Source organism: Quercus suber, unplaced genomic scaffold, assembly GCF_002906115.3.
Source record: "Quercus suber isolate HL8 unplaced genomic scaffold, Cork oak 2.0 scaffold_525, whole genome shotgun sequence".
In the NCBI taxonomy this organism is placed as follows: Eukaryota; Viridiplantae; Streptophyta; class Magnoliopsida; order Fagales; family Fagaceae; genus Quercus; species Quercus suber.
In genome coordinates, this window is record NW_027069974.1 from 373784 (window position 1) to 396962 (window position 23179).

The 23179-nt window shown below is 32.3% G+C and overlaps 1 protein-coding gene across 1 annotated transcript; it reads right to left on the reverse strand.

Annotated features, from left to right (window-relative positions):
• Positions 1-16949: 16949 nt before the first annotated feature.
• Positions 16950-17267, reverse strand: LOC112020201 (histone H1-like). Its single transcript, XM_065763795.1, has one exon. The coding sequence runs from the start codon at positions 17265-17267 to the stop codon at positions 16950-16952; it is 318 nt and encodes a 105-aa protein (XP_065619867.1).
• Positions 17268-23179: the final 5912 nt, after the last annotated feature.

Consider the following 23179-nt stretch of genomic DNA (forward strand, 5'->3'; position numbering starts at 1 on the left):
ATGAAAAAAGAAGTAGAAATTTAAACTCAAATAAAACTATAAAATACTCCTATAAGTTGTGGATTGTCACTCAAAATATTAAATAAGATTCTAAAGAAATAAAAATTTGAAATCCTATAAATTTTTTAGGGTAATTCTACCAAAAAGCCCCCTAAATATTATTTTATTCATTTTGAAATGAATAAATTAGATTTTTCCATATCATTAATTTTTTTTTTTAAAAGTGACCCATAATTTTTTCATTATTTAAATTATTAATAATATGACAAAATTTATGGATAAAATTTTAAAAACTTTCTCCTTCCATTTATTCATCAAATGTAGCTGTTTCGCACTTACCAACCCAAAAAGCTTCTCTGCCGGGCTGCCCCAATTAGGTTTTGGGCCATCTATTGGGCTTTTCCGCACGGAATAATAATTCATAGGCAAGCATCATCATGGGCTAACAATAAATAATTTCAGTTCAAGTTGGATAGGTTATAAATGAGCTAGAATTCAATGTTTGCCCGAGTATAATATTGTGGACCTGTGTTGCTAAAATGTTGGGCTACAATGAATAAACCCAATGTGTAGCCACCACACTATATTCTGAACCATTCTGTGCTAGTTCTCCTAGGAAGGTGCCCATTTTATTTTGCTTTGAAGGTTTGTATGTTCCATGTATACAATTGGGGCACTCAAAAGAACATATCTGCATGTGTTTATATATAGTTCAACTTGGAATAGATAATAGTTTTGTCATTTTCTTTAGAAAATATAAGCCAAATTCAAATAAGTGATAATTGAACAGCTAATGAAAATTAATACTATTTAATTTACTTAACTCAAACAATATGATTAGTATATATTAGTTAGAACTGTGCACCCTTGATGTGGTGGTCACTCTACAAGTATAAATGCTTGTGAGGTGTGGAGGATAAGGGCCGGGGTTCAAGTTTCCAGGAGGGAACTTTACACACATATATACTTACATTAAGATAGAGTAAAAATTCTATCTTGTGTAAAAAAAAGTATATATCAGTTAGAATTTAGCAACTAATGATTATCATTGACTTTATTTTTTAAACTTGTAATGATTACAATTTACAAAGATAAAAAATTTATGATTAACATTGACTATAAATGGGTAAAAAATTTTAATCATAGTTTTTGGCTTTTACTTCGAATAAGAGAATAACTTAATCATACACAACTCATAAATAAGATTAGCGTACAAATAATTTAACTTATAAGTTCAAGTTTAGCTTGTTTCTCAAAGCAAAATAAACAAATGGATCTCAATTTTTTTAGTATTAGACTCAGTTTTATGTCATAGAAATTTATTACAATCCTAAGCATGGCCCAGTTGGAGTTGGATTCTCAGGTCCATTTATTATGTGTGTACGAAGGTTGGCTCTTACTTACCAGTCAGCACAACTGGATCTGTTCTTTTTCAATAATTAATGTGAAAACAAAACATCATCGATCCCACTCCAGCAGAAAGTATAGAAAGAGCCATTTCCAAAAATATGAAGTAACTATCTACACTTATAGAATCACACAGAGACATCCCATTTTACCTTGCTGTGTTTATTTTGTTTTATGTTTTGTTAATTTTGTGTGACAGCTGAGCTGGGTGTACATATTGATGAATACGAACAATGACCAACTTGGAAGAGTATATTCTATTTTACGTTTTGTTTTGTGTGCTTGTACTGGTTGATCGAGTCAATTTAATTTCTCAAGGCACTAACTCCTTTTAATTATTATTCCTTGCTATACAATAACAATCATGTATAACTCTAAGACCACACATTTTGGCAAATTATTTGTCACAAATGTCATACGTGGTTGACTATAAATAATAGAAAAAAAATAGTAAATTAATGTGAAAGTAACAAACAAACAATCACATAAAACAAATCACATAAAACAGTTGTTGCAAGAAACGTATAGAAATGTTTGGTACTAGAATTATTCATATTCACGCGCAATACAAACCAAATGAAAAGTAACACATTGTGCTGCATGCCTGATGGGATCCAGCTTTGGTCGAAAAAGAAATGCACACTAGGGCCATTATTGATCTTGCATTCCCACGTGATGTTCATGACTAAGGCTACAGATGGTTACTGTACTGTCCCATTCCAAGTTCGTGCAGAAGATCTATCTCCAGTTTCCTCAGAATTTTTACATAAAATATATAAGCACTACATGAAATAGATTCTTTATCAAGATTAACAAGGAAATGTGCTGTTGGGTCTGCACATTTTTAAAAAATATTTGGTACGAAATAGATTCTAAGTTCGTAAAAAAATATTTTTAAAAATAAAAAGCTTAATATGTATCCTGGACCATATATATATATATATATGTATATATATATATTGCTTTTCAGAGAAACCTACAGTGAAAGTGCTAGACTTGAATTATTGAGGTCCTGTTTTTTCACTGATTGACAAAAAGTAGGGCATGCATTTTTTAAGAACTGTGTAGTGTACGTACACATCTGAGAGAGAGATCTTCTTGAATGATTATGGGCAAATTTATCTGCCAAGATTGATCTCTGTATATGAGCCATGCCCTTAATTAAGAACATGAAAACATAAAATAATTGGACGTTGCATATATAGTTTGCATGATTTTTATGTATATACAATTTTCCAGTTGATTATTTGTTTGACAATGAATAGGAGCAAAGCCCCAGGTAATTGAAGTGATCGAGCTAATTCGAGCACATAATTAATTCTATGGAAAAAAAAAAAATGCTAGTTACTATTTCTTTATATTTTATTCAAACTTTTACAACGTTTATTTAAAAAGTAAATTACTTTGGAGAGAAAGCATGTGTAATGGTTTAGAGAAAAATGTTTCCATGCAGAGAGTGGGCAGAGAGGGAAAGGATAATTAAAGAGTAATTATTAGAACATAATAGAAATTTTTTTTTTCCATTTAACAATAAATATAAAAAAATTTAGATAGTTGTCACGTTTCAAAACAATGTTGAAAACTAGCATTTCGAGTGTTTAAAACTTGAGTTTTTAAGTCTTGCTTTGTAAGCGGATTGCATTGAGGAGGAGAAAAATTAAAGTAGAAATTGAGTTTTAAAGACTCAAGTTCTGGAAAACGCCATTATAGGGACTTAAAAATGTCACTATAGAGCTATAGGGGCTCACTGTATGCATTTAGAACAATTTTGCAGGAAAACGCCGCTATAGGACTCTAAAACGTCACTATAGAGCTTAAAAACGCCACTATAGCAGCGATTGCACTAAAAATTATTTTGCATAGAACTCGATTTTCTAAAACTTGAGATCTGTGTGGCATTTTCACTAGGAAAACACTCAAAAAGTGAGTCTTTGAGACTCGATTTTTAATATGAATCTCGAGTTTCTAAAACTCAGGATGCTATTTTTCTTAATTCTCACGCACGTTGCCTGACTTACTACTTACATCCCCTTCACACAGCGACTTTGCCCATTCCCCCGAACATAATATATATATATTTAGAAAAGAAAAAAGTGTACTTACTTTAAAAAAGTATTAATCTGACTTAACATATACTGTTTTCTAGTGACATTTGTTTTCAAGTGACGCATGTGGTGATGGAGTCTGCATGGAAACCAAACAGTCTATTCTTGTCCAGATATGCTGCAAGCTCGAGAGAGAGAGAGAGAGAGAGAGAGAGAGAGAGAGACATTTTTATATTATGCTGCAAGAAAGTGCTATCACGACTTCAATTTTTACCCCTTGTGAATCAACCGATTTTTGTCGGTTTAGTATCTAGTTTTTAGTAACTTAATCAAAAGATATAGTTTTTGATATATATATTTTTGGCCGAACATGTAACAAAAGGTTAAAAATTAATTTATTTATAAAAAAAAAACTAAATTTGTTATTTTTTTAATAAAAAATGAAACAAAATAGAAAAGCTAAAAGTTTTTGTCGAACATACTTCTACCTATCAGAGTCTACTTTCGTCTAAAATGTGAGCTGCCTCTACTCCTGAGTCTTGAGTCTAAAGTTGGATTATTTGATTGTTTGATTTTTTTAAAAATGTCTATTTACCTATTTCTCTATATTTGAATATTCTTCTATACAGAAAAATACTTTCTTTTTCATTTGAGTTTGCACTTATTGGGGAAAATCCTTTCTCCTTCACTAATTGAGGTCACTAGAGGAATTAAATTTTTTTTTAGGTCATTATCTTATAGAAACATTGTCTTTTACCAAAAATTTTTATTACCTTTCTCGTGTTTGATAAGAATAAATCCATTTTATTTCTAAAAGAATTATCAATCCATAACTCTTTTCGAAGCCTTTACTAGTAATTATGAACAACTTTTTTTTCTCAATCTTTTCAATCTCAATTGCGTAGAAGCAACTGAAAAGATTGAGAAATAGAAAATTCTAATTTGATTTGTTCTATTATACTCGTAATCTTTGAAGGATGAAAATTAAATATGTAGTTTGTATATGACAAATTCAAGTATTCTAAAGGTCAGTAGTTCCATCCTTTGAGATATTAAACCTAAAACAATGTCCTCTGAGAGAGAGAGAGAGAGAGAGAGAGAGAGAGAGAGAGAGAGAGAGAGAGTCTCTCTCTCTCTCTCTCTCTCTCTCTCTCTCTCTCTCTCTCTCTCTCTCTCTCTCTCAAAACAGAAGAAATGTCCTCTCTTCACCTTTTCTCTTCTTTAAACTATCGAGGGTCATGATTATTTGATAACCAAATATTTGTCACAAAACGATTTTTTAAGAAGTTTTAGTGATTTCAATAACTTTCTTAAGAAAATAATTATTTTTATTTAGTGTGAGTTTCAGTTAGCTCAATTGACAAAGTATTTGATGGTTAAATAAGAGATTTAAAGTTTAATTTTTGTCCATTATTATCAGAAACAGATGATATAGGTAAGAAAAATTTGCAGAGAAATCATTTAGGTTAAGTTAATAGACCATACATCTATTTCCAGCAGTGCGAGCACTAAGCAGGCTTTCCATGTGAATAAATTTATGAGCATAAGGCTTTTTGTCAATTTCGCCAACCGTTACGAGACAAAACTTCATTTTGTCATCGTCTTTCCTATGGCTATGGTTCATACATTTTGGTACTTTTTGTTTTTTGGTTCCTTTCTTTCTTGTTTAAAGTAGGACGTACTTAACTAGCTAGGAGACTGATTGGACCTCTTTCATACATAGTGTTTGGACTTTGAGGTTTGTGCATAAAATTTTCAAAGAATATCGGTGATAAAATTATTATAAGCGGTAACATAGCTGTGCTGCCTGTGCATATAAAATCATCCACGTTGTTGTCCATCTTGAAAAAAAGGAGAGGTACATGATGAAAGCTATGGCTTCCAACCAGTCATAAAATCAAGGAATCATCATCATAATCGAGGTGGGGTCAATTTGAATTAAAAAAAAACACAAGCTTTTAACAAGGCTAAATATTATTTCACTTACCTTTACTATTTTATATACATATTCACAATAGATGCGAGAATATCTATATTTTAACAGATAAAAATAAATATAGAAAAAGAGATGTGAAATAATGGTGGGAAGAGAATCAAAAACCCATTTTCAAAGATGGGTGATACTCGTATTATAACTAGAGGTGGTAACTTAATTGTATAGATCTAATAGAGCACGAGTTGTTAAGGGCCTTGTAGTTATCTAATTATATATATATATATATATATTCTTTCACTTACCTTTACTATTTTATACACATATCTACAATAAATGAAAGAATATCTACGTTTTAACATAAAAAAATAGCTATAAGAAAAGGGATATGAAATAATGGAGATAAAAGAATCAAAACCCATTTTCAAAGATGGGTGATACTTGTATTATAAGTAGAGGTGATAACTGAACTGTATAGGTATAATTTACTTAAACAATATGATTAGTATATAGGCAAAACTTAGGGACATTCTAGCCTTTTGCCCCTAATTGTTTTTTTATTTAGCAATTTGCCCCTATTTTGAAACTATATAGGGATATGCCCCTGTTTCAATACTTGATTACCCTAAAATCGAGTTTCAATGAAATACTCGATTTGTAGAAAATCGAGTTATGCCCGATCAAACTTAAAAAAAAAAAAAAAAATGCATGTAACTTGAGCTTAGGGAAATCGAGTTTCATGCAAAAAATTTTTACAAGTGTGATTGCCCAATATTCAGGGAGACCTATAGCGGCGTTTTTAAGCCCTATAGTGACGTTTTTAAGCCCTATAGTGGCGTTTTTCTGGAAAATTTTTTTATACTAGGTTTTAGTGGCCCTATAGCGGCGTTTTTTAATCCCTATAGTGGCGTTTTTCTGGAAAATTTTTTTATACCAGGTTTCAGTGGCCCTATAGCGGCGTTTTTTATCCCTATATTGACATTTTTAAGCCCTATAGTGACGTTTTGGAACTCGATTTTCATTTACTCGAGTTTCATGAAATTTTTTTTTAATTTTTTTTATTTTTAAAGTTTGATCGGGCATAACTCGATTTTAAACCAATCAAGTACTTTAAGTAACTTGATTTTAGGGTCATCGAGTATCGAAACAGGGGCACGCACCTATATAGTTTCGAAACAGGGGCATTTTGCCAATTAAAAAAATAAAAGGGGGGTAAAATGCCAGAATGTCCCAAAACTTAGATATAGTATCTGAGCTACCCCCTTTTAAAATTAAAACACATGTCCACTTACTTAACAGTGAAACTGCCGTTTTCTTTCTATTTATTTCTTTTCCCTCTTTTATTTTTTCCCCTATTCCAAACTAAGACATTTTGACTCTTGAACTCCCGCCAAACACTCTTTGCTCCTACTATTCTTTCTCTCCCTCTCTGTTCTTCTCTTTCTCTTTTTCTTTCCTTCTCTCTCACTTAGATTAGATGAAATAGACAAATCCAGCTCTCTGAATTCTCTATCTTGCTCTGTTTTTGCAGATTGGTTGGTTGGCACTAAGAAAATTCATTGGTATGTATTAGTTGAATCCTATTATAGGTTTTCAATTCTAGTTGTTGGGTTTGTGTTATTATGAGATTTGGTAGAGTTTTTCTTTGTTGATTATGATCTAGGTATCAATTTTTGTTATTGGGTTTGTGTTATTATTGGTTTGGTTTGTTTTGATTTGGGTTTTCAATTATAGTTGCCGAGTTTGAATTATTTTGAGGTTTGGAAGAGTTTCCTTTGGCTATTTCTAATGAAGGTTTCAATTTTGTTAATGGGTTTGTCTCAGTATTGCTTTGTTTAATTTTAATTTAGGGTTTCAATTCTAGTTTTTGGGTTTGTGTTATTTTGAGGTTTGAAAGAGTTTTCCAATGGCTGAGTCCACCTTGATGAAGCTGAGTTCTAATTTTTTGTTTTCAATTTTTGATGTTTGTCTTTGGTGTTTGATTGATAGTTCAAATCAAAAATTTGAAATTGGAAAGGCAAAACATTCTTAGAACAATAATCATATACTAATCTTAGAGAATTAAATTTAAATATTTTGATTTGCATATTTTGGAAGTTGCTGGATTGATATTAGCAAAACATTGCAAAACATAAACATTGCTGGATTAATATACTATTGATTCTTTCTTCATGCATATACATTGCAAAATTTTTTTTTTTTAAACTTCTTTCAACAATTCCATTATATATTGTAGTATTTTTTATTTTATTTTTTTATTTTATATATTTTTAGTGAACTTAGTTCATCAAAAGCAATAAATTGTGTTTGTTAATTTACGGGTTATGGAGAAAGATGGGAAGAGCAACCTTGAAGAAGTTATGTCTATTGATTCAGAGGAAGATATAGCTCCAAAAATTGGAGAAAATACAGACACTAAAAAAGATATAACTCCAAAAATTGGAAAGGAGTTTAGTTCAGAGGATGAGGCATATCTATATTATAATATATATGCTGGATATGTTGGATTTAGTATTTGTAGAGATTGGTTGAACAGAAGTAAGGTAGATAAAACAACTATCATATACCGCAAGTTTTGTTGTTTTAAAGCTGGTTTCAAGAAGGAAGTTGCATATGATGGAAAGAAATCTAGAATGGAATTAAGATGTGGTTGTGAAGCCCAAATGGTTATCAGTTGTCAAAAAAATGGTAAATATTGTATTACCATTTTTAAAGTGAAACACAATCATGAAATTGTAACTCCACGGAGTAAACATAAATTGCCATCACAAAGGAAGATATAAGCTGCCCAAGCAGCTAAAGCTAAATTAGCAAATCACTCTGGGATTAGGCAAAAATTAGTTTTTGAGTTCATGAGTAAACAAGCTGGAGGTAGGGAAAATCTTGGTTTTACTCTTAAAGATATCAGTAATCATTTACAATCTAAACGGATGAGGGAAATGAAAGAGGGAGAAGCATTTACCCTTATTCATTATTTTGAGATGAGAAAGTCTGAAAATGCTTCATTTTTCTATGAGATACAATTGGATGTTGATGATCAAATAACTAATATATTTTGAGCAGATTCTAAAATGGTTATGGATTATGATTTATTTGATGATGTAGTTTGTTTTGATACTACGTATCGAACCAATAAAAACCATCGTCCATTGGCACCTATAATTGGAGTGAATCATCATAGACTTGGTGCTACATTATTGTATGATGAAACAGCTCAATTTTTTTCGTGGTTATTTTGAACCCTCTTAAAAGAGACGTGTGCAAAGAAGCCGGTTACAATTTTTTCTGATCAGCAATGGCTATAGCAATTGCAAAAGTGTTACCAGAATCTCATTAGCGTTTATGCCGATGGCATATATATCAAAATGCACTCAAAAAACTCAACAGGTATTTTCAAAGTTCAAATTCATTTGTTGCAGAATTTAAAATTTGTATGTGTGATCACGAATATGAGGATGATTTTTTTCAAGCATGGGAATCAATGATAGATAAACATGGTCTTCAAGAAAATAGCTTGTTGAAATTCATTTTTAAAGTTAGAGAAAAATGGGCGATGGTATATGGTAGAAATCATTTTTGCGCAAATATAACGACCACACAATTGAGTGAAAGCTTCAATAGTAGCTTGAGACATTATCTAAAGTCAACCAATAATGTGCTAGAATTTTTTAGTCATTTTGAAAGGTTACTTGAAGACCTACGCCACAATGAGTTGGATTCCAATTATGACATGAGCTAGCGTTTGCCAGTTTCAAGAGTGGAAGTGCTTTTATTGAAGAACTCAAGGGATGTTTGCACACCTAAAATCTTTAATTTCTTTCAAGAAGAGTATAAGAAGTCTTTGGACATGGTTGTTGATACATGCTATGATATTTCACCATTATTTGATTACAAGGTTTGCATGTATGAGTTTACTTGAGAACATAAGTGTTAGGTTCTAAGACTTTAGGAACTAAATGTATTAGAACTTCAATGTGTAATGTGTTGGCAAACTATGATAAAAACTTAGAGTCTAGATTTAGGTTGCTCAAAGTGTATTTATTTTTTAAAGTTGGAATTGAGTAATTGTAGGATTTATTTGTCTAAATCAGCAAGGCTCGATCGATCGAACCTCGTGCAGATTAATTTTCTGCAAATTTTTCCAACTCAGCCCAAACCCGATTTGACGTGTAGGGTTTTATATTTTACTCCAAGTATAAAAGAAAAAACCCTAGCTACATTTTAGATGTTGTTGATATGCTGTGTGTTGAATCTCTTGTGAGATCTAGAAGTGTTTACTTTTATACACACTTAGAGTTATCAAGATTCATGTTAAGAACTTGGTGATCGTTTCAGTTGTTGCATAAAGAACTTTCAAGAAGATCGAAAACCTTTGAGTGGAGTCTCAAAGTCACAAACTTCAAATGTTAGTGGTCTAAATTCTATTGTACAAACTTCAATTCTTTCATAGTGGATTTACTTTTTACCTCAAGGATAGCTAAGTTAAATCTTTCCTAGGTTTTTTACCGGTTTGGTTTTCTTGAGTTATCATATTGTTGTGTTATTTATTTTTTTTGCTCTTTGCATGATATGATTGTTTTGTTTTAACCTAGATTTGAATAATAAATCTAAGTATTCTCTTGGTTAATTAATTAGGTTAAACAACTTGTGTTTTACAGGGATCTAAAAATGTACAAGTGGTATTAGAGCAGGTTAGCTCTTGTGTTAGATTTTTTGATCTAAGAGTTGATCCTTGATACTTGCTATCATGGATAATTTGAAGTGTCTTTCTGCTCATGTTTGTGATAATTTGAAGAAAGAAGATGCTATTACTTCTGTTGATCTTATTGATGCTTGTGAAACTCTTCGTAAGAAATTATCTAAATCATTGAAAATTGCTAAGAAATTTAAAGAAGAGTTAAAATTGGCTAATCTTGAAAAAGAGGAATTGATTGTGAGATTAGATGAATCTAATAAAAAGAATAAACTTTTGAGACATCAAATTTTCTCTCAAGATGAGAAGATGAAAAGCTTGGAACAAAAGTTCGTTGAATCTAAAGTTAAAATTGAAAATTTGACTAGTACTATGCTTGCTATTGATAACAGAAGTATTTCTATTTCTCTTAAGCCTAAAGCTGAAAAAGTTTATATCCCTCTTTTCAAGAGGAATAATAAAGAAAAGACTTATTTTGCTAGGTTAGACAAAGTTAAAAGTTTTGATGTATATGCTGAAGTTTCTAAACCTATGTCTAAACCTATTGTTAGAGAGCATAATAAATTTGTTTTTATGCCTACTTGTCACCTTTGTGGTGTTGTTGGTTATATTAGACCAAATTGTTTTTTGTTGAGGCAAAAACCAAAATCTGAGACTAGATTTGCTGTTAGAAATACTGATGTTCCTAAATTTGTTTATGTTTATCACTTTTGTGGTGTCTCCAATCACATTCGTCCTAATTGTCATAAATTAAAATTTAAAAATTCTGTATTTCAATCTAGGATATATGATGATATTTCTTCTGCCAGAAGTCCATACAAATTGTTTCATATTTTTTTGAAAAATTTAAGCTTGTTGGCTTGTGAAAGAAATTTGCAGGATTTCAGTCTTTCTCAGAAGATTGGTGTAATCCCTCAAATACACTCTGCTTCACATGGATTTTCACCTACAAAGCCAAAAACTCGTACTATATGGGTGAGAAAAGATTCTCTAAAGTGAGTGTTGGTGACTTGTCCCTAATTTAATTCTTTCAATTGTTTATGGACATATTTTGTTTCTGTTTTTGTTGTTTTTTTTTTTTTTTAATTTAAAAAAAAATATCCAAAAACATTGAAAATTTTCAAAAAGACAAAAATATTTTATTTTGTGTCTAGGAATCATGATATCTTTCTCTTGATTTAGAACATGCTTGACATTGTGGATAAATTTGAATAGTATGTGTTATAAAAGTGCTAAGCTATTTCTGATTTTGTGTGAGTATGTACTAGTTTGTACATGTACTCATGAGTTAATTAAGAAATTGATATTTCTTATTTGTGTACTCTCTATAGCTTAGTTTAGCATTGTCATGCATTGTTTTTGCATTTTGGTCATAAATATTTTTTGAAAATCCAAAAACGATTTTGTTTTTTTTTTTTTGTTTTTGTTTTTTTTTTGTATTACATATCATGGATGTGTAGTTGAGGTTGGCCATATTATTTTTACATAACATGCTTGTGTACCTTGTTTAGCTTGGACGAGCTTATTTAGTACCTTGTTTACTTTGCTAGTTTTAGCTATGTAGTGTATGCTGTGTGGGAGTTGTTTATAGTTTTTGACACATGATTTTGATTTTGAAGTCACATGCTTTTAATTGTTAGGACTAGAAAATTTTAAGAGAAAGACATAAATAACTATCTCACCACTATTTACTAGCCAATCTTGAATACTTTAGTGCATATCATAAGATTTTGTACTAGAGAAAGTGTAGCACATGCACAAAAAGAATATAAGGTGTAGCCTTGGATTAATAATAAAATTGGTGTGTACATTACTGGGCTATAATGAAGATGACACAAAGAAATAAAATTTGTGTGTACATTATGAGGCTAAAAAAAAAAAAAAAAAACATTATTGCAAGCCTGTTTTCTAGGAGATGTGAAAGTTATATGATGTAACTCTTTAGGTGATAGTCACTTTCAAATTTATGTGATGAATAATGTAGAAATTGTGATTGATTACTATCTACATATCACTTCACATGTATCTCATGTTGTTACTAGTTGCACACACTACACAAGTTATTCTTTACTAAACTTAGTACATGAAATTGTGTGTGAAGTTGATTTGGCCATCCAAGATTATATATTCTATGATTTTGATACAAAATGTATTCATTGGATTGAACATTTGAGGGCAAAAAGTGTGAAAATCTTGTTTTTGAAGTTTTGGGTTGAAAAAAAATGTTTTTGAAAAACTTTTAAACTCATTCTCATGCATTTCATTCATGAAATTATTTCTTTTGAGTGTTTTCTGCATAAAACTTCTGCTATTTTTCAAAAAAAAAAAAAAAAAAATCAGTTTTCTAGAAATTCGATCGATCGAGTGTGATTTTTGATCAATCGAAAATTTCTAGATTTTTTAAGTCTAGCTTCTGCCTAACTCGATTGGTATTTGATTGATGCTTGACTGATCGAAACTGAAAATTTTCAGTTTTTAAGTTTTTTGACCAAATTTTTTTTCATGCATCATTTATGTTTAGGATTCGCATGCATTTTTTTTTTTTTTTTTGTATCCAACTTGCAGTTTTGCAGTCATATTTCTTATTTTTTTTTCACACATAACTTGCATACACTTTGCTAAATTGTGTACTCAACTTGATTTAAAAATCAATTGATTAATTTTTGAGTCCTTTGTTCATTTTAGTATACGCTATTTTTATGTGTGAGCTGTAGAAAATGTTTTTCTAAAGAGATATGATGGATAATAATGTGCAAATATTTTTTTTCTACTCATGCAATTTTTTATAGGTCACATAGTGTCAAGTTTGCATTTATTGAAAGAGAGAATATTTTTCTTCATGTGTATCCTCAACTTAGTTTTTATTTTTTTTTTTTATTTTTTTTATCCCCACCTCCTAAATTTTCCCCAAAATTATTTTTCCCAAAATTTGTTTTGTTTTTCCTATTTTTATAGGGGGAGAAATATGTTTTTAAAACCTAACAAGTGTTCATAAGGGGAGTTGTTGCTCTTCATTTGTTTCCTTGATTCTCTATTTTCTCTTGACTTTTGTTGCGTATGTTTTCTGTTTACTCTTTGTTTGAGTTGTTCTTGTCAATACGTGACAAAAAGGGGAAGATTTAGATGATATGTGGGAATCCTGTTTATTTTGTTTAGGTGGAGTTGAAATTGTTTTTGAAAGAGGGAGAAAATAAATTTTTTTTTTTTGATGTATCTAACTTAGGAGGAGAGTTAGTTTGCATATTTGTTATTTGCTTTAGTTTGTTTATTTTGGTTTACTTGTATTTTCCACACATGCATTTATGTGTTTGTTGAGTGTTTCAGGAATTTACAGGTTAATTTAGTCGTGTTGCTGTCTACACTGGCAACTGATAGATAGTAGTTAGGTTGAATTGTTTTTGGGCATGTTTAATGTTTAATAGGCTATTTGTAACTTTGAGCATTTCAGGTTTGTGATGTGTTTTGTCACGAATTGCCAAAGGAGGGGGAATTTAATTAGGTTCTAAGACTTTAGGAACTAAATGTATTAGAACTTCAAAGTGAAATGTGTTGGCAAACCATGATTAAAACTTAGAGTCTAGATTTAGGCTACTTAAAGTGTATTTATTTGTAAAGTTGGAATTGAGTAATTGCAGGATTTATTTGTCTAAATCTACAAGGTTTGATCGATCGAAAATTAGGCTTGATTGATTGAACCTCGTGCAGATTAATTTTCTGCAATTTTTCCAACTCAGCCTAAGCCTAGTTTGATGTGTAGGGTTTTATATTTTACTCCAAGTATAAAAGGAAAAACCTTAGCTACGTTTTAGATGTTGTTGATATGCTGTGTATTGAATCACTTGTGAGATCTAAAGGTGTTTACCTTTATACACACTTAGAGTTATCAAGATTTATGTCAAGAACTTGGTGATCGTTTCAGTTATTGCATAAAGAACTTTCAAGAAGTTCGAAAACCTTTGAGTGGAGTCTCAAAGTCACAAGAAGGAGAACTTGCGGTTGCTAAAGATCAAAGAAAGAAATAGTCTGTGAATTCGGAGCTGTCACGTGGTAGTGGTAGTAAGCTTTCTACTCGAGATAGCAATAGAATGTTAGTGGTCTAAGTTCTATTGTACAAACTTCAATTCTTTTATAGTGGATTTGCTTTTTACCTTGAGTATAACTAGGTTAAATCCTCCCTAGGTTTTTTACCGGTTTGGTTTTCCTGGGTTATCATATCATTGTATTATTTATTTTTTCGCTGTTTTGCATGATGTGATTGTTTTGTTTTAACCTAGATTTGAATAATAAACCTAAGTATTCACTTGGTTAATTAATTAGGTTACACAACTTGTGTTTTACAGGGATCTAAAAACGTACAATAAGGTTATTTTGAGTTTGTTGGGTTTTAATGTAGTCATGCATTAAAGGTGCTAGATATTCAAAATATAAACTACTTCCTTCTTGATACATTTTGAAGCGGTGGACTAAGCAAGTGAGAGTTGGATGTGCACTAGATAGTTATGGTTGCATTGTGAAAGAAGATCCTAAGTTGGATATAACAAATCGGTACAAAGATTTGTGTCGTAATGCAGTTAAGATTGCAAGTAAGGCTGCCGAAACTGAAGAAGCATCTATGTTTTTAGCTAGGAAAATGTTTGAATTAAATCTTGATGTGGAAAGGATTTTGAAAAAAAAAAAGATTTACTTTCCAATAAAATTGGGATGGATCCTTCTCATAATGAACACGTAGATGTTGCATTTGTCATAACACCTTATAAAGCAACTAGGATTAAGAAAAAAATAGACACATCTCATGTCAAAGGTCGGCCTTAAAAGTTTTATTGAAAAATGATCAAGGAAAAGGAGGCATCCTTGTGGAGAAACTCCTGTGACAAGTACTACTGTCAACATACTAGCTTCTTTATTTGTTGACTATACACAAGTAACGCAGGTAATTTTCTTGCATATATATATATATATATTCTGTTTTAGACCTTTAAATATTATTTTCATACTTGGAGGTGTCTTATATTTTTTTTATTGAAGGAAAGAATCTAAGTGGTGCTCATTTCTTTTGGAAGTTACTCTTATTTTGTTTCTGCTTAGTGCTTATTCTTTTTCAATTTTACTTGGAAATGGTAGGCATCAATCATTGTGTCTGATTATTCTGCAAGGGATGGTGGTACTGGTAGTCATTAGATTCCATGGATGTGTACTTAGTGTGGTGGTAGTATTTACAGCTTACCATTAACAAGGTATTTTGTGCATATATATATATATATTAGTATAAATGAAAATTTCAAGAATTAGGATATAGACTATCTATTGATGTGATTAATAAATCATGAGTTTTTTTTTTTTGGCAGACAATTGTGTTATATAGCATGGGCAAGGAGTTTAGCGTGCAAGAAGTTTAGTGTGGCTTTGGATGAATCAACAATTTTTTGGCATAGGCAAGGAGTTTAGTGTGGCAGATCATTGTGCTCTGTAGCATGGACAAGGAGTTTTCTTGGTAGACCACTGTGTTCTATAGCATGTGACCAATACTTTGTTTACTAATTGCTACAAGCGACATTACTTTGTTTTGTTGTCGCATTTCAATTTATTTATTGATGCATGTTTTGGGAACTTTTATTATTATAACTTATCAAATGTAACTTCTTTAATATTGGATACCTTTTTTTGTCCAAATTCACTACTGGCCTTTTGATTATTTGAACTATTTTTTGCCTTACTTTATTTATTACAATCATCTCAAACTTGAATTGTTTTTGCCCACACTTTAAGCACTACCATATTTTTCTTGATACACAGTGTCGGGTCCTGCTGCTGCATGCAGTGGGGTACTACTGTTTTTTCCCTTTGCATTGGTTTCTCTGCACTGTGTAGCTGCTACCTGCAGTGTGTGGGCTGTTATTTTCTTGATGCAATTGCATCAATTGCACTCATTGATGCAATTGTCAGGCTTACTTATGTATTTGATGGTGAAAGTGGCAATAAATAAATGTGGTCATAATATTACATATTGCATCATTCATTTCTTTTGAGCTGAATATTGCCAATTGTTGTACGTGTACTTTTTTTTTTTTTTTGTGTTGATTATTTAATTAGTGTACTTGAAAATCTTAGGGTCTTCTTGGTTTTGGATGAGGGCTGTACTTATTGGATCATAAATGAATGTAGCCAATTGCTGTACTAGTTATATGCTTTGCCTTCAAGATCATATCTCCATTTCATGCAAGACTTGCTTGGAAAAATAATACCTACTTTGGTATTTTGGATGTCATAAACCTAGCTTGGAAGTGTGTTTATGAACTAAATTAAAAACTGATATATTTCTTAGCTTAACAACATGTCCAGCCAATACTAAACTAACAATATCATTTCACATCACAAAAAATTATTCTTATATACAAAAATATGCAATTCCACACAAATGTACTGCACATCTATACACATAGCTCTTAGTTCCCACTATTATATTTAAGTGCAGGCAAATGAAGGCTAGTGGACTCTTTTTATAAAGGATGAGGCAACTTGTGGTGAACATAGAGCCAAAACTCACAATAAATTCAAATGAAATGGTGTAAATGCCCCACTTATAACTCAAAAAAAAAAAAAAAAAAAACCCTTAGCAGCAATAACCAACAATTGATTAAGCTAATGAATGACTAAACAAGATAAAAGTTCAAAAAATTAGCAACCCATTTCATAGAGGAAGCAAAGAAAAGTCAGTTCCATTTAGCATTGATATCTAAACAAACAAACAAAAAAGACTAAGCAAACCCAAACACTTCCCTTCATTAAAACCATAGACTTCATATACACAGAGACCTAAACTTTTTCCAAAAAAAAAAAAAACACCACTTATTTTTATCTAATTTCTATGGACTCAAGCAACAGTCCTCTTGGCTCTCTTAGCAGTAGGAGACTTAATCAATTTGAGCTGTTTAGGCTTAGCAGGAGTTGATTTCTTCGTCTTCTTAGGCCCAAGTTTCTTCGTGACCTTCTTCACAGCCTTTTTAGCAGCATCAGGTTTCTTCACAGCCTTGGTTGTTGTAGTTGTAACCTTCTCCTCTTTAGCCATTTCAGATAGCTTATATGAAGCCTTGATTTTGATAAGCTTTCCTCTCACAATAGAGTTCTTCATTTGGAGAAACAAAATCTTCTTGTAATTCAGAGGAAGCACATACTTGTGCTTCTCTTCCATGTACTTCGCTATAGCATATGGACTCGACCCTCTTCTTTCTTTCAAAGCCACAGAGCTTCCTTGATCATTAGCAAAATACCATAAAAAATTCAAAATCATCATGTTTTGTTAAAATGAAGTAAACAGTGTTTTATTAAATTGTGAACTCACAATACAAATATCACATGACATATTGCAAAAGAGAATTCACTAAAGTAAAAAACAGAATTCAATTTATGCCTCAAGATGTAAAGTTACCAATCAATGCTGCACCACATTTAAAAATCAAGTTTCAATGTTAATTGAACGGTTTTAGACCCCTTAAACCAACCAGATTAACCTAGTTAATTAGCCAAGTTATTACTTAGTCAAATTATGCAATTCTATATTATCATAAACATACAATCATATCAAAAGTATAAAGCAGCGGAATAAAAAAAATAACACAAGATATGATCACCCAAGAAAACCAAACCGGTAAAAAACCTAGAGAGGATTTGACCTAGCTATCCTTAAGGTAAACCTGAATCCATTATGAAAGAATTGAAGTTTATATAAAAGGACTTACAAGCTCCTCACTTGACTTCCTAATGCTACCCACCAGTAGAACTTACTGACATGACCATGTGCAAACTCCGAATCCATGGACTCATTCTTTCTTGGATTCTCTAATCAGCTACAAGCACCCACGCTTGTTATTCTTTAAGTTCTAATGGCAGCAACCGAGTTGATCATCAAGGTTTTGAAGTAATCTCTATCTAGAAAACCCTAAACTTTGTGTAAAGGAAAACTCCTCTAGATCTCACAAGAGATTTACACAAAACAGAAAAGTATGAGCAACAATACAACACTAGTAACTCTAAAAACGTGGCTAGGGTTTTTCTTTATATACCTAGGGTAAAAACAGAAAACCCAAAACGTTTAATGAGTTAGGGTTGAGCTGGAATATTCTACAGAAAAACATTCTGCCTGAGATTCGATCGATCGAGTCTTTCTTTCGATCTATCGAGCCAAGCCGAAATGCACCAATGCATCTGCAGCCTCTCGATTCCAACTTTACATGAAAGACCCAACTTTGAGCAAGCCTAAACAAGACTTAAACATATTGTTTTGATCATGGTTTGCCAACATTACACATTAGAGTTATAAATACATAAATTCCTAAATATTTAGAACCTAACAAACTCCCCATTTGGCAATCCGTGACAAAACACAAACTAAAGCTCAAAGTTTACAAGAGAAAACCCTTTACATAAATAATGCTCATAAAAACTAAAATTCAATTCTAACTACTATCCATCAGTTGCAAGTGTAGACAACAGCTCAATTGAATCAACCTGTATATTCCTGAAACACTCAACAAACGCATGAACGCATGTGTGGCAGAAAATAGTAAATAAACAGGTATAACATTCTTGTATGATTCACACAAAAACATATATCAATGAATAATCTCATAAATATAAAACAATAAACAATGAATCCAAAGACACTATATATCATGTATATCAAAAAACAATGTAACTCCCCATAACATGAATATCCCCAAAAAAATAATATACACAGTGAAGCACCTAGATACAATCTAATATCTCCAGTAGCTCCTCAAAGCAAAAAAAACTCTCCCCCTAACTACAAAACTCCTCTACAAAGTCTACTCCCCCTTTTTGTGACGGAATGCCAAAGGGCAATCATAATCCATCATCAAAAGGAGGTGGTGAGGGTGAACGAAGATGTGCCAGATCAACTCGCAATGCACGGATCTCGTCAAGCAAGTCCACCAAAATTTGACCATGAGTCGCCTGAACGGTCATGACAGTCTCCAAAGTATGACGGATATCAAAGTCATCCAATGGAGGTGGAGGAACATCAACAGTAGCAGCATCATCAGGATCAGGAACAGCCTCACTAGCAGGACCTGTAGAAGAAGAGGGAGGAGGTACGGAACCAGAAAGCTCAGACCTAGGGTGTTTAGAGCCAGCTCAAAGGTGAGCAGCCTTCTGCCTAAGAAAAGACGCACCTATAGGAGTAATCACATGAACATGCTCAGAGGAAGGGAAACCACTAAGATCAAGATACAGGATGAATAAGAGCATATGAAGAAGATGAACTCCTATAAACTTCGTTCAAAGAACGAAGGAACAAATAAGAAAAACTGATAGGAGCATCAGTGACAAGAGCGTACAAAAATACACACTGCTCGAGAGGAATGGTGTGAAGATGAGAAATGGGCCAGATAGAGTGACACGCTATCCTAAAGAAGATATAGTGTAACTCAGAAAGCTTAGCAGAGGTGATCTTAGGATCAGAACCCCACTGGATAGAGGACCCAGTGATGTAAGACATGACATCACTCAAAACAGGTGACTCATCATAAGGATAGACTGGGTGCTGGACTAAGGGTACCCTAAAAGCATCAACCACTACCGAAGGAGTAATGGAGTACTCTACGCCTCGTATTCAACTCTTTACCAAAGTGTTGTAATCATAGATGCGGACAGAGATGTTCGAGAAGAACTCTTTAATCAAGGTAGCTGGAGGAGGAGGATCAGAAACATCCAACAGTGGTAACCAGCACCGACGCTCAAAGTTTGCCCTAATGGCAGGATCAAGCTCATCTAAGATGATAGAATGCTCAGACCAAATCTTTCTCTTAAGGTTCAGCTTCTCATAAGTTTCTTGGTTTTTCTCACTCGGAAACCTCTCACGGTTAAAGGAAGGAAGGGAAGGAGTAGGTGAGGGGGCAGACCTACGAGCCTTAGTCTTCCTAGGCATAGTGCTAAGGAAAGGACAGAGATACAAAGAGAAAACCAAAAAATAACACAAAGACCAAGGGCAGACTGCAAGTTAGCACAAAAAGAGATAGAACAAAAATCTATATGATGCATGAACAACCACAATGTCGTGATGCATGTGTTAATGCAGTAAGCAAAGTTCAAATTAAGTTCAATTTGCACAAAATTGGCTTGAGCATAGAGTTTCTAACAAAAACCCTAAAAATTTGAAAAATCACTTGAGAATTTTGAAACAGATTGATGAATTGAGCATTACATAACAAAACACACAGATTATAATGCTTAATTACATCAAAACAACAAGCCAATTTCATCAATTTCAACCTAATGAACGAAATCCCCAATTCAGAATTAATACAAACCCTAGAAATTTCAATTTTTCACAAACCCCAAAATTGATCAAATTAAACTAGCAAGATCATGTTTATATCATAACCCTATAAAAACCCATTGATCAATTGCACAAATTTGGGCTTGAATCAACAAAAATCCCAAAAAGAAAAAGGTTCAAAAATTTGAGTGTAAATGCATGAAAAATGTACATAAACTCAAAAAGGAAGGGCAAAAGAGACTTACTGGCTTGAGGAAAGAGAATCTTTGCAAAAAATTTGGAGGAAAACGACAAAAAAATTGACTGTAGAGCCTTGCCTAGTCGGAGAGAGAAGAAAAGTTTGAAAAAAACTTTTTGAAAAAGTGTTTGAATCAGTCAAGAATAGTGTTTTAAAAAACCTGATTCGTGACTTTCGATTGATCGAAAATTACATTCGATCGATCGAATCAATCCGAGATTTTTAAAAGAATTTTAAATATTTTCGATCGATCGAAAAACAGCTTGGATCGATCGAAACAGATAGCGGCTCACAGTATTTTGAGAAAAATTACAGTTTTGAAAAACTCAAACCAGTTTTTGAAAATAACTCCTCAAAGCATTAAACAAAATGCATGAGTATGAGATGTAATGGAATACATTTTCAAAGACCCAAATTTTTAATCCCAGTTTCTCCAAAGAAAGTTTTAGCCATTCTCCCTTTAAGTTCTCAAGCAAACAAAATGTTTTGCATAATACTTAAGGTATTTTCAAACGTGGTTGGTCAGACCAAAAACACACACAATTACATGTACAGTGTTTAGCAAAGAGTAACTTATGTAGTGTGTGCAAACTAGCAAAAACTTGAGATACATGTGAGGTGATATGTAAATAGAAATCAATCACAAAGTATACAAAATTCATCACACAGAATTTTAAAAGAGATTATCATCTAAAGAGTTACATCATATAACTCCCATATCTCCTAGAACATAAGCTTGCAATCATGTCAGTTTCTTGAATTTTGCCTCGTTATTATTATTTTTTTGTGTGGATTGGCATCAAGTCTAATAGTACACACCAATTTTAATTATGTGAAATGACATCAAGTCTAATAGTACACACCAATTTTAAGCATTAAGCAATTAATCGAGGCTACACCTTATGTTCTTTTTGTGCATGTGCTACACTTTTTCGAGCACAAAATCTTATGATATGCACTAAGGTGTTCATGATTGGCTAGTGAATAGTGGTAAGATGGTTATTTATGCCTTTCTTAAAAGGATCAAGTCCGACAGTCAAATAACATGTGACTTCAAGATCAAGACAAAGTGATAAACACCATAAACATCTTTTCCACATANTTTTTTTTTTTTTTTTTTTTTTTTTTTTTTTTTTTTTTTTTTTTTTTTTTATAAAAGAGAAAACAAATAAATCCTAGAATGAAATGCATGAATGTAATGCAATGCAAGTCCTAGAATAAAAACACAAAAACCAAAGAGCAATGGACACAAAGAAATGAGTAATGAAGCACAAGGACCATGTCAGAAAGACTCAATTAGATCGAGTCTTTTGCATCCAAAACCTTTTAGATGCATCACGAGCATTGGAGTTCTTATTCACATTCGAGTGATTTCCAACTCCAAGATTGGAATAAAGGTTCAAAGCCTTTACCAATTCACCAATGGGTGTCATAGGATCTTGTGCTTGAGGCACAGACACTTTTGGTTTGTTTACTCTCTTAGCAGCTTGTAGCTTGGAACAGTTAGGACGAATATGTCTACGCTTTCCACAAAAATGACAAACCCAAGCAGGTTTTCCATGCATCTTGTCCTTAGAAAGGGTAGAATCTTTAGGTTTGGACTTTCTTAGATCAACCCTAATCTTCCTAGGGGGTGAAACTTTTATAGGTTGGACAACCTCACTCACAGGGGGTTTAACAGTTTCACTCACAACCTCACTCACGAAAGGTTCAGAAAAAGATGAAGGAACAAAGTTCGTGGAAGTAAGTGCAGACACAGAAATGCTTTCAACATATCCTAAACCAAATTTGTCAGAAGGATACTTTTGAACATATAGCATTTGATCAAGTTTAAAACTAGCCGATCTAGCAACAGATAAATCATGTTTCAAAGATTTAACTTTATCAAGCAAAAGCATGTTCTTAGATTTCACATGATTCAAAAGATCATTAGCATCAAATAATTTAACAAGCAAATTTTTCTTTTCAAGCTTAAGAGAATCAATTTTCTTTAGGCCAAATTCAACATTCATAGCATCTTTTGCAACAACTTTGCAAAGTTTATCATAGGCCTCTTGAAGATCTGCATCCTCAGAGAGTTCCCCATCAGAAGGGTTCTCTTCAACAGATATACTTTCATTGACTACAACAGTAGCAGTGAAAGTAATGAGGTTTCCATCCTCGTCACATCCAGACTCATCATCAGAAACCTCATTATCACTAAGAGTTATAGCCATAGCTTTACCCTTAGACCTCAAGAATGTAGGACATTCAGATTTAACATGACCATATCCTTGACAGCCAAAACACTGAGCACCCATGGAATTGTTTGAAGATTGACCAACTTTATCTCTAGGTTTTTCAAAGTTATTAACCTTAGTGGGATCATTCTTCCTAAAGTTTCTAGGTTCAGGAGTGTTTGTACTTCTTGCCTTTCTGTTGTTATTCCTAAGAAAGTTTCTAAAGTTCTTGGCAAGGTACGCAATCTCTGTAACAGAGAGCTCATCATTAAATCTACCAACCTTAATATCATCAACAGACTTAAGAGCCATTAATTTGGATTTGAAAATTTTGGGTAGGTCAGACTCAT

What these genes read in the sequence shown, in the direction of transcription:
- LOC112020201 (XM_065763795.1), bottom strand. Translation starts at nt 17,267, where the DNA reads ATGGAAGAGAAGCACAAGTATGTGCTTCCTCTGAATTACAAGAAGATT.